The sequence below is a fragment of the Eimeria mitis genome, genomic scaffold, assembly GCF_000499745.2.
Source record: "Eimeria mitis Houghton genomic scaffold, Emh_scaff162, whole genome shotgun sequence".
Taxonomy (NCBI): domain Eukaryota; phylum Apicomplexa; class Conoidasida; order Eucoccidiorida; family Eimeriidae; genus Eimeria; species Eimeria mitis.
Genome location: NW_013569934.1, coordinates 18,298 through 29,725, shown reverse-complemented (window position 1 = coordinate 29,725; position 11,428 = coordinate 18,298). Strand labels below are relative to the sequence as shown.

The 11,428-nt window shown below is 49.6% G+C and overlaps 4 protein-coding genes across 4 annotated transcripts in view; 1 reads left to right on the top strand and 3 right to left on the bottom strand.

Moving 5' to 3' along the window:
* EMH_0001240 (uncharacterized protein) overlaps positions 1-1,136 on the top strand; it is a gene marked incomplete at both ends in the record, with an annotated part of 1,763 nt that extends 627 nt beyond the window's left edge. The window contains 3 exons of the mRNA XM_013495530.1: positions 247-433; positions 724-884; positions 992-1,136. Coding sequence (XP_013350984.1) covers positions 247-433; positions 724-884; positions 992-1,136 — 493 coding nt within the window. The remainder of the gene's footprint in view (positions 1-246; positions 434-723; positions 885-991) is intronic.
* A 1,991-nt stretch (positions 1,137-3,127) lies between these two features.
* On the bottom strand, positions 3,128-3,641 carry EMH_0001230 (uncharacterized protein; the record flags this gene model as incomplete). The annotated part of the gene is made up of 2 exons (XM_013495529.1): positions 3,128-3,383; positions 3,553-3,641. 2 exons carry the CDS (start codon positions 3,639-3,641, stop codon positions 3,128-3,130), a joined length of 345 nt encoding a protein of 114 aa, XP_013350983.1.
* A 2,742-nt stretch (positions 3,642-6,383) lies between these two features.
* On the bottom strand, positions 6,384-8,863 carry EMH_0001220 (ATP-dependent RNA helicase, putative; the record flags this gene model as incomplete). Its single annotated transcript, XM_013495528.1, has 3 exons — positions 6,384-6,535; positions 7,083-7,164; positions 7,364-8,863. The coding sequence occupies 3 exons, from the start codon at positions 8,861-8,863 to the stop codon at positions 6,384-6,386; spliced, it is 1,734 nt and encodes a 577-aa protein (XP_013350982.1).
* Positions 8,864-10,393: 1,530 nt separating this feature from the next.
* EMH_0001210 (AFG3 ATPase family protein, putative) overlaps positions 10,394-11,428 on the bottom strand; it is a gene marked incomplete at both ends in the record, with an annotated part of 8,926 nt that continues 7,891 nt past the window's right edge. Inside the window, 2 exon segments of the mRNA XM_013495527.1 lie at positions 10,394-10,999; positions 11,215-11,262. Coding sequence (XP_013350981.1) covers positions 10,394-10,999; positions 11,215-11,262 — 654 coding nt within the window.

Here is an 11,428-nt window from a genome sequence, read left to right as displayed (position 1 = left end):
AGCCAGCTGACACTGAGACGGAACCGATGAAGGAGGCCTACGACAAATACAAACCCAGCTGGTGGGGCAGAACTCGGCAACAAGGAGCGCTTTGTCTCCTGAATGAGCTAGGTTTTATTTGTTTGGACGTGCTCGAATAAGCAATCGATTCGTGTTTGTGTTTCTTCCATGGACAGGTGCAGTGTTGGTGCTGCCATCTTCCATTTGCAATTCTTGCCTCTTGTGCTCTTTGTTTTGCTGCTGAAGGTCTGAAGAGCTGTTTACTTTGGTTCACCGGAGCTTTATCAGTAACAGCCGAAACCCGCGGGCATTCCAGGCCAGAGTTGCTCAGACTCTAGTATTGGCCATTATCGCTGGTCTTATTTTCCTGCGACTTTCCCCAGACAACTATTTGTCAAGAAGCGGTGCCTGCACATTTATAGTTCTGAATCAGGTAGGCCAAATGAGGTGGGGCTGCTGTACCCGGGAAGCCTTCAGAAGCCCGTCGGAGACGGATAAACGGAAATGGCGATATATATATATATATATATATATATATATATATATATATATATATATATATATATATATATATATATATATATGCCCAGCATCCTAGACGCATTCTCCTTCCAGAGGCCGTCTGTGGCTCTGATTCATGCTAACAAGGCTGCTTTCTCCCAACCCTAGGCTTCGTCGTGTATATTTATTGTCTTCGTATATCAGTGAATTCTGCGGTTGCAGGGGAGTCTCGGAATGGTTTCAGTATTGCATACGTTTACAAGTGACAAAGTTTTGGCTGTTCGAGAGTACCAATCTGGCCTTTACCGCCTCACGTCGTATTGCTGCGGCAAAATGATCGCCGATTTTGCCTTGCAAATGATCTTCCCCATTGTTTTTGCGACGTGAGACAGTAGGAATTTGGTCTTCTTGCTAGGTGATTTACAATTTTGTCGGGCCTGCCCACTGCAACTCGAGACCCTTGGAGCCTGCGATGTCTGTTGTTGCTCAGAATTGCATGGTACATGATTGGCCTGAATGATGCGGCTTTACGCTGGCTTTTGGGTCTGCTATTCATCATGCTGACAACCAACAGCGCCATTTCAATCGGCTATGCTGTGTCCAGCGCGGCGCCGACGGTATTACAGGCACTCTAGTCAAATGCGCTGTTTGCTATTACCAGTTATATCCACAGTGTCAAGGATAAAAATCAGACCTGCGCACGATGCGAAGATTTGATTCTCAGCAATCTCCTTCCTCCTAGCTATGTTAAACACGTTCTTCGTATACAATAGAGCTCACGCCTCAGATGCAGGAGACTCGACAGCATGCATGCGAACATCCTCACGACTCTTTTAGCTATGCGGGATTTCGCAGCAACTTAAATTGATCATGTTTCCACTTTTTCTGTAAGACGATATGTTATCCTGTATCGTGGCATTTTTTCATATGTTTGTCGATACGTTTGTGTTTGTCAATTACTCTTCAGCTCCAGTTCGCCTCAACTATCATCCCTATACTGTTCATGCCCCTCGTCCTCATGTCCGGATTTATGGTGATTTTGTCAAACATGCCGGGCTTTTGGATTTGGCTGCAGGTGAGCTTCTGTGTTGCCAAGGAAACCGTTATTTTTAATAGCCGTTAACGAATAAGCCGCAGAACCGATTAGGAAGCAAACGTCGTAGTACGCAGATGACTGTAATTGCGCACTGGTCACGTGCGATTTGAAGGAACGCCTGGAAGGTAGATAAGTGAACCGTGAATGTTGGGAACGTTTTGTTGTGGGTTTGAAATGTGATGATTTCTGTTGCGCAGTATATGTCGCCGTTTCGTTGGGGATGGTCCGGAGTGATGCACGCCGTTTGGGGTAATATATTACTTTTTCTCAACGGTGTTTCAAGAAGATATGGACGACAACTGCTGCTGCTCCCTCCTAAATATGGTTCCAGCTGTGTAGACGTCCCATGTTGTCTCACAAGCAGCTGTGGCATGCCTTGTTCTTACTGTTTTGGCTTCTTTGTTTACAGAGGGAGTTGTGCTGAAGCCGTGCCCACCCGGAGTTCTTCCACCCCAATGCTACTCAAATGGAGAGCAGGTACAAGACAATGCGTCTGACTAAACAACGAATAAATCTCCCCGTAATAGTCTAGGAATACGCCTAAATGCTCTTGTGAATACACATATTCCACTTAGTGTTAAAAAATATAGCTAGGTGAAGTTGTAAGGGGTATGCCGGCATTTCAGATGCATAGTCNTTTTCGGTATATACGTTGGCATTTGTTAAACTTGTGTGCAGGTCTTGCAGTACTACGCCATAGATCGTGACTCATACTGGTTCAGCGCCTTGGTCCTCGTGTTACAGATCGTAGTGTAAGAAAGTGCAGTGTTGCTTTCCAAGCCATCTTCCCTTCTTTGCTTGATATGTTGATTTGTGTGCAAGGATTGACTGTTTGGTTGCTTTTTTCCGCCTAATACGCAATATGCACGTCTGGCCTGCGCAGGTACCGGTTACTTGCTCTCGGGCTTCTTCTTTTGGTCAACCGCCGCAAGTGAAAATTCTCACCCGGTAGGAGCAAAATCCTTCGCTCTCAATAAAATTAAAACGTACAGTTGGAATTCTTGGTCTCAAATAGAGAACTGGTCTGCCAGGTGCCAGACGCATACACACTCTAACCCGGGCTTCTGATGAGTACGCAGTTAAGATGCCTGTCAGAGGTCCGCTGCGAATCTGGAGCATCAATGACCCCACCTCGCTCTCTCTGATTTTGTCAGATTTACATATTGTAGGACAAGCCTCGTGAGGCACCACCGCTTGGCAGCAGAGGCATGTACGGGACATACGCAGTGCGAGCAGAAAAACTGCTGTATGCAAGGGAGCTCTAGCCCGCATATTACGGCATTTTACACCAAACGAGCTATGTCTACACTCGCAGAAAGAAGCATAAAATGCGCAAATGCCGCTGAAACAACTGCCTGGTTACTTGCAAGCCAAGAACGCGGGTTGCGTGTAGCGTGTATTGAAAAAGTGCTGGAGTGGGTATTCTTCAAATCGATAGTGCAAAGCTTGCCAGTCTCAGCTGTACGATCACAGCAAACTGTGCTGTGTGAATAACGTGGTCCCTAATCACGTGCTCTCTCTACCCAGCGCCTAGGCTCGCCGACTTGTTGGAAGTTCCGACAAAAACTTCAACAGATCCTCTGCCTCCTCGTCCAAATCCTCCTCACAGTCACTGTCACTTTCCGAGTCTTCGTCTACCCCCCAGCAAATCGCCCGCGATCGTTGTGCTGAAGTTGCCTCCCGTTTCTCCTCTGCATCGAAGGCGGCAAATGCCGGGTGCAACTTTTCAGCCGTTGATACAAAGTCACCTTTCCGGGCGCAGAAGATCATCCCCTCACTTGCCAGTCTGCGGAAAAGCGGAATGACTTATTGTTGGCGCATGGAAGAAGACTGAAAGCCTTCGGGGAACGATGGCAATGCCACTTACTACGAAGCCGCTGTGCTNTTCGCTGCCAGAATGGTGCATGCAGTGCTTTTCGTGTGGATTTATCTATCAGTGTTTGCCCTAGCCTGACCTGGATGGAGCAACTTCTGCTCTTTTTACACTAAATAGTGGTTTGTCACAGTCCACTGGCCCCTTGTGGCTCATAAGAATAGCATCCATTCGGTTTGCGTGTTGATGCAAGCCTCTGCACCTCCAGGAGCACAAACACCTCCATGGACTTTTGCTGCACGTCGAACCGCACTTGCTGCTGCAGAAACCTCCTTCCTGCCACTGCAGAGCCCTCCTATGTCTCAGCACTAGCCGCTTCGCAGCCGCCCCAGCAGCGTATCCAGCTCTACCACTCCGTCTTCGTCCCAGAGAGACGAGCGACTCAACTGAGCACCCACCAGCACAACTGTCGCCTGCAACTGCCAGCGAACCCGGGTCGAGGGGGGCCTGACACTGCAGTGGAGGCTGTTGGCGCGGCAACAGCCGGTAATTTCCCTCCAACTTGTGCAGAGCAGCCACCAACAGCGCGCGGCCCCCGTTTCGCCAATCGATGGGGTAGCGCGGCACTAAATTTGACGGCACCTGCATACATGCAAACACGCGGGAAGTGAACGAAGTTAGGCTCTGCAAGCGACAGCAAGCGTGAAGGAGCCACACGAGCTGAAACAATTTGATGATTCCTGATATTCAACGCGTCACGCAGACGCAGAACGACGAAATACTGCCACGGCTGGCACTGCAAAATGTGTGGGGAGCATCGCATGCTCTGCACTGGGCTTAAGGAAACTCAAGTCTGCCTCACAGTTGTAGTTCTGAATACAGGGTCATATAGAGCCTTTTTATGTTGGTGGTTCCCTGAGTCAGATCGAAACCGCAAAAGAACATAGANAATACACATACGGGAGTGATATTTCAAAGTCAGCAGCGTACACATACCGCGGAATCCGATCGGACGGCGGCCCGTTGGAGCCGGAATGGGAGGAGCTTTAAGGATTTTGAAGGGCGTTGAAGACGCCATCACAGGAGTGCATGTCAAAGTATCATTGATATCAGCCAGGTACAGAGAATTAGAATTGCCAATTCAGGTGTGCGCAGAAGCGGGGGAAGAGTCAACCATGGCTTTTGAAACTGCCCATCAACCGGAAAGAGCGGGGAGGCGCCGACGCAGTAGGCCGGATCCAACGACCCATTAGGGCAGAATGGCACCCTTAATACTTGTGTATCTCTTCAAGCTTCAAAGAAGAGCGCGACTACAACGCCATGCAGTCCTCCCTTCTCAGGGGGGAGCCGGCTAAGAGATTGGCAATCAGCGCAATCGACCTACAGTTAGAAATAAACCAAACAAATAAACTTAGTTATGCAACAGATCAAGCTTCCCTGCACACTGCAGCTGAGGCCCACGGCCTGGGGCTGGCAGTGTCGCTGATACGGCCAACCGTTATAAGGACGGAACATAAATATAACTGTTCCCTTTCAAAAGAACGGAAGTTCTCCACGAATGGTGTTTTGTGCATTTTAATATAGGTTAGGTGTCGTAGTAAGACTAAAACAGGCGGTTCCTCTTGTCTCCATTACTTGGGCACGGAGGTGGGTAGGTTGGGGCTGAGAAGGAAGAATCTTGATAAAGACATCAGGGAAAACATTCACACATACTCTTCCTTTTTTGTCGGAAAAGGCGAGTTAGGGCTTTTACTTTTTTCTTGGAGAAGGCGCGTTAGAGAAAGCCTTGTCACGGTGGACAGTTGCAGCAGCGTAACCTTCGGTAGCCAGTGTACACACAAGTACAGAGCGCACTGAACAGTACCCGATGTAAGGGAAAGCGCTCGGGGGAGCACGAAACGCGGGATCATGACTAGCAATGCATGTTTATAGTGAATTCCGATGAACCCGGNGCTCGGGGGAGCACGAAACGCGGGATCATGACTAGCAATGCATGTTTATAGTGAATTCCGATGAACCCGGATGCCTGCAGTAAGTATGGGGACTACGAGATGCGCTTGGCTCGCTTAACGTATGTAGGGATTTAAAACAAGCTGGAGCAGCCCATGCCTCCAGTTCAGCATGTGGCAAAGTGTAGGATAGAAGTCAATGGCTTGAGACAAGCCTAAAGAGCTTGTTTTCTACTGTTAGAGAGGCTCGAAGGCGCGTCGCTGAGGAAGAGCCCTGGGGGGCGCCGAAGAAGTGAAGACTACACTGACTGGAACGCCGCGATGGCGCCAGCGAGAGACGTGCAAGGATATAACATTCCGTCATAAAGACGTCTTCTAGAAGCACGGAGTCTACACACAGCGACAAACTTACTAGGAAGGCCGCCGCACGCCACTCCCTCTGTCAGCTGTACAGCCCGCACGTGATCCACCCGTTCCAAATTTAGCAAGCTAACAGGAGATGTTGTTTTGTAGCGATGTGGTCGTTAGACCACGCTCAACGGCATGATCTCGAACTGGCTGCAGCTGCGCTGCATACACACTGCTGGGAACTGCGGTTTTAGTGTCGATGCCTGCGTTGGTTTGTGAAGGGATAAGCATGTAGCCTGCCCCACAAGCAATACAAGCACAAAGGCTAAAAAAACGCTCGGCAGCATTCGTACCGAAACATGGGAACATCGTTCTCCCCAAACCCTCTACAACTGATACGCAGTCTCGAGCCGCAGAGCTGAAACAAAATCAGTAAGCTGCCAAACGCGCGGGAAGTAGTTGCGCGATTTGTACGCCCAATGACCAGTCATTTACTCCCGATCTGTGTGAGCCTCTCTTGCTTTCGTTTTCCTTTTGCATTGATTTCGCCTTCTCTTGCTCGCTCGCTCCAGCGTCTCCACACCCCGGCAATAAACACCGTCGCTTTATTCTCTACTCCTTCGTTCTTTTCTCAGCCTCCTATACTCCTTCTGTGCAGTTTNTAAACACCGTCGCTTTATTCTCTACTCCTTCGTTCTTTTCTCAGCCTCCTATACTCCTTCTGTGCAGTTTCGTAAATTTCAGCCTTCTGGTTGAAGCCATTGGCCCGAAGCTTTTCCGCCGCTTTCACCTCCGCGGACAACACGTCTCGCACTACTCGGGCGAGACCTGAAGCCAAATGCGCAAAACCATATAAGGAGTGCTGCATGTGGGTGTACATAACCCTGCTCTATCCGTATTGGGGCACGTTTTACTAGGGGAGTGAGCATGCGAAGGGATGCATCTACGTGCACTGCAAAACCAGATGTGCATGCGTGAAGCCGCACGGAGCAGTTCTGAATATGATGCAACCGACACGGTATCCGGGTGTCCACGAAAAATGCCAAGCACCCTGACACACTGTATGGTACTTCTTACACAGTTGCGCCGCATGCTACAAAGGCAGGCTAATTGTTATTTGCATTGTGCATTACAAAAATAGATGTACATGGAACACGGTGGAAGCATACGCATTTAACTTCTTTGTTTGGCATTCATGGTCAATATATCCCAAACCACACGGCCAGACGCTAAGGGAGGTCCCCTCACGAACAGTACAGAATCACACATACAATAACACTATCTGCTTCTGCTTAGAGGTACTAGCTACGGCTGGCTCCCTTTCTGTGTACACTACAAAAGTTAGATGCCTCCGCAAAAGCTGTCTGGAACAGACCCAGTGGAGCCAGTGGCTGCTCTTCAAGGCGACGGCCGATGTAAGACTCCACTCGGTGTACGGCAGCCACATCTGCTGGATCCTGAGTACCCAAAACGGAGAAGACACAAGCAGAGCACAAGCAAGCAGAAATATCCGAAATGCACCTGAAAATGCCCTGAACACCCTTGTGAGGCGCATGGAAGCGTATGACCTCNTTGAACGACAGCACAACAGCTGCTCTTCTGCATGCAAGAAGAGTTTGGCTGTCGTCACTGTTCCACACGTATCCAAGAACTCACAACGAAAGTTATGGCCAGGCCCTTTCTTCCTGCCCTGGCAGTTCTTCCAACTCGGTGTATGTATGTTTCTGGCTCCTTCGGAGGCTGGAGATTTACTACAAAGTCTAGATTGGGAAGGTCGAGTCCTCGAGCTGCCACATCTGTTGCTACCAGAATTCGTTTGTGTTCGCTTCGGAATGCCCTTAGAGCAGCAACGCGCTGGCGCTGCTGCAACAATGAATGGATGCAGACGCAATCCACCTCCAGTTGCTGCAAAGCTGTCGCGAGCTGCTGCGTCTTCCTCACAGAGCCACTAAATATGATGCCCCTTTGAGACGCAAATGGCTCCTGTTGCAGCAGATGTAGTACATATACCCCGCGCATTGCAGCGGGAACAAATATGTACCTGTGTTGCAGCAGAGGCGGACATCTGGCTGCCTTCTCAGGCAGCAACAAAGGCATTCGGGAATCACCGAATTGTTGCTGCAGCTGCAACAACGCGGGGCTGCTGCTGGCAGAAAGCAGCAACGTCTGTCTCCCTGCCGAAGATGCCGGCAGTGATGACAGCAGCAAGCGCAGATCGGGACCAAACTCTTCGCTTAAGAGTCTATCGGCCTCGTCTAGTACTAGACAATCGACCGCCTGCAACCTATCGTGTATCGGGCCTCGTAACAAGCGGGGAGGGACGTCTGCAGTGTGTCCATTTCTGGAGTTCCTACTGCTGATATTTTCGGAAGTTTCTTCCTCGTTTTCACTGCCGGATATATCTGGTGCTGTTGGGGATGCTTCTGCTTCGGCTGCTGCGAGACCTCTCTCACGCTGCAACAAGTCCGCAAGCCTCCCCGGGGTGGCGAGAACGACATGTGGAGCTTGTTGCTGCAGCGCCTCGGCCTCAACCATCATGTCTCTTCCCCCTGTAACCTCGACCCACCTTAGACCAAGGTGCTGTCCATACACGCCAAATTGCTCTCCTACTTGAGAGACAAGTTCGCGAGCAGGTAGCAACACGACGGACATAAACGTGTGCCCCATACCACGCTGAATTCGCTGAAGTACCGGCAACAAGTAGCAAAGTGTTTTTCCAGTCCCAGTGGGGGCAATAGCGCAAAAGTCATGACCGGATAGGCCCAAAGGCAGAGAACACCGCTGAACCGGCGTTGGCTCCAACAAAGAAAGATGCTGTAAAACGGAGCAAAGGGAGGGGCACACACCGAGTGAGCTGAACGTTACATCTTGTGTTTCTTGAGTCGATCCTGCTCCTTCTGTTTCCAGTTGGGGCGCTTCCAGCTGTTCTTGCTGATAGTGCGGCGGCTCCTCTCCTGCTGCTCCAACATCATCTTTGGATGTCTGCTTAGTGCATGCGTCCCTCTGTACCTCAATCAAAGGATTAGATGCTCCAGAATGGACACCGCAATCAGCTGAAGACCCCTTCTTAACACGTTTTCCTTCACTTTTCGAAGGCCTAGCGGCCCCCTTGGCCGTCGTGGACGCCTGGGGCCGATGGCGCCTCGAGAGCGCCATGGAGTGCTCCAGCAGGAATAGAAAATAAAATGAAGCGAATAAATGAATNGATGGCGCCTCGAGAGCGCCATGGAGTGCTCCAGCAGGAATAGAAAATAAAATGAAGCGAATAAATGAATGCTATCGGTTACACAAAAGTAGAAGGAGCGCCTTGACTAATGTACGGCGTGAAATGCGTTGATGGCAACTGCTCGATTCGAGTAATAGGAATCGATAAGCCCGAGGGCTGAATGATCTGATGTTGCCAAGCTGAAGAGTCCAATTGGCGATCAATTACGAACTCAAGCAAAGCGTTCTGGTTAGTAGAAGAAGTGATTCATTATAAGTCTGTGGCATCCGTCACTATGGGGCTGGAGTTGCCTTGGTTCGCTCATGCGGTTCTGGGGGGCCCTCAACCGCGACTGTAATACCCAGTATTATAGCCTGGGGTTCGCAGGGCTAGGAGTCACACGAGTGAAATCCGCCACTTCCTGAATGAAACCGAAATTTTTCATTTTTAAATAGTATAAATTCACTATGTCTGAGCACTAGTGAGTCCCAAGCTATCGATATAGAACTAAACCCCCTGATGACGTAGAAAAGACGCGCAGTACCTCCGACAATGTGTGTATAGACTGAACCGTGATAAGATGCTCTGTAGATCAAAATATACTCAGGAACGGCAACCACCGCCCAGGTAGCGCCCATGTACTGAATTGCTGTGGGTAACTCCGTGAACAATTCTATCCACAAGCCATCGTCCAACATAAATGTGATTGTGTCTAAGAAGAACGAAATAATAACTAGGAAAGGGAACTATGCAACTAAATAATATAATAGAAGGATTCATTGTAGTGCTCCAGCACTACAATATTCTACCCCACTGCGAAAGCGCGTAGCTCAGGTACACGTGTAGGGGAGGGCCCTGGGCGAGGGGAAAAGGGGAGAGCAAACGGCTAAGAGACCTGAGCATGAGGCGAGCTGAACACAGAGAATCGAACTAGCCTGGCTGCTCGAGAACGACGACCTCTCCATGAAGGAAGAACAGCACTACACCCCCGGAGATTGTCGGTCGGTTCCTACGTTGCGCGGTCTTCGCGGACCCCGCGCCACTTGAGCGCATACTGCTTGTACGTTCCTTCACACCGTTGGGGCCTAAAGCCCAGTCACACAGGCCGACGGCGACAGGGAGAAAATGAGAGGCATGAGTACAGGTACCGATACACACACACAACTGCAAAACTATTCCGTTATATAAAATAAGAGCAGCCAAGTNTGAGTACAGGTACCGATACACACACACAACTGCAAAACTATTCCGTTATATAAAATAAGAGCAGCCAAGTAATTACGGCCGTTCAACATCAGCCGAGCGCCAGCAACTTTGCTGCAACGACTGAACCCTCCAAACCATCTGCCTGCATACTAACAATTGCATGTGTCGCCGTTTCCGCCGCTGCGACAGCTACGCTCGCCGTTGCTGGTGCTGCAGCAACTGCTGATGATGTTACGCACGGTGATGAATTGTGCGGTTACAAAGGTGACTGTATATCATTGTGTGTGGCCCAAGTCTGTCCCTTTGGCCGCAGTAGAAGGTGCTGGGGGGTCAGGTTTGAGGTTCTTTCTAAGCAGTTCGGGCAGACAAGAATCATCATCTCCCCCAAACAGTTTTCTTCTCCTTGGTCCGCGCGTCGAGTTGTTTCCATTCCTATCATCATCATCATCGTCATCATCATCATCGTCATCATCACTAGCCTTGTCACTGTTCTTCTTCTTCTTGCCTTTGCTGCTGCTCTTTTTGGCTTTAGTAGTTTCTTCATCATCGTCTGCACCTTCTGCATCATTGACACTAGTCTTCTTCTGTTCTTGTTGCTGCGTGCTGTGTCCGGCTGCAGAATCCTGGGTTGTCGCGTTGCTGTTCTTATCAGATGCATTACTAGCTCCATTCGTCGTTGGAGCGATGCTCCGGAGGTCCCCTGAAGCCCTTTCCACCCCGGTTGTCTCTTGTCCGACAGTATTCACCTTCGTGGGAAGAGCGTTTATGTAGGCAGCCAGCTGGGCGTCGGGCGGGAACGGTCTCTTGCCCAAACAATCTTGGAGATCCGCAAATGTTAGAGTCTCCTTCTCCAGAAGCAACGCACTCAAGGCATGCATTTCCTGATGAGAATTAACAAAATCAAAAACACACCCCGAGGCGCGCGGAAGGTATGCGCATAAAAGCTGGAGCCATATAAAGCAGACGAGGGCGTACAATTAAACTGAGAAGGGAAACAAAGTCAGCAGCATAGAAAAGCCAACGCAAGTGTAGTCTATCCATTTCTTGAAGCCACACATGTACTTGCCTTTTCTTTTTCCTTTAGAAGAGCCTTCACTCGTTCGTACTGATGGCTAATCAAGTTGCGAACTTCATCATCCACGAGCTGTACGTACGAAAGAACAGCAAAAAACCAACAACTGAACTGCAAAAATGTGGGTTATATGTGTGCATACACTGATACATAAAATCAGGGGGGGTTCAAAGCCAGAATTCTACAGAGTATTATTGGGAGGACCGCGTGGCTGACTTTACTGGCAGGTTCAAATGCA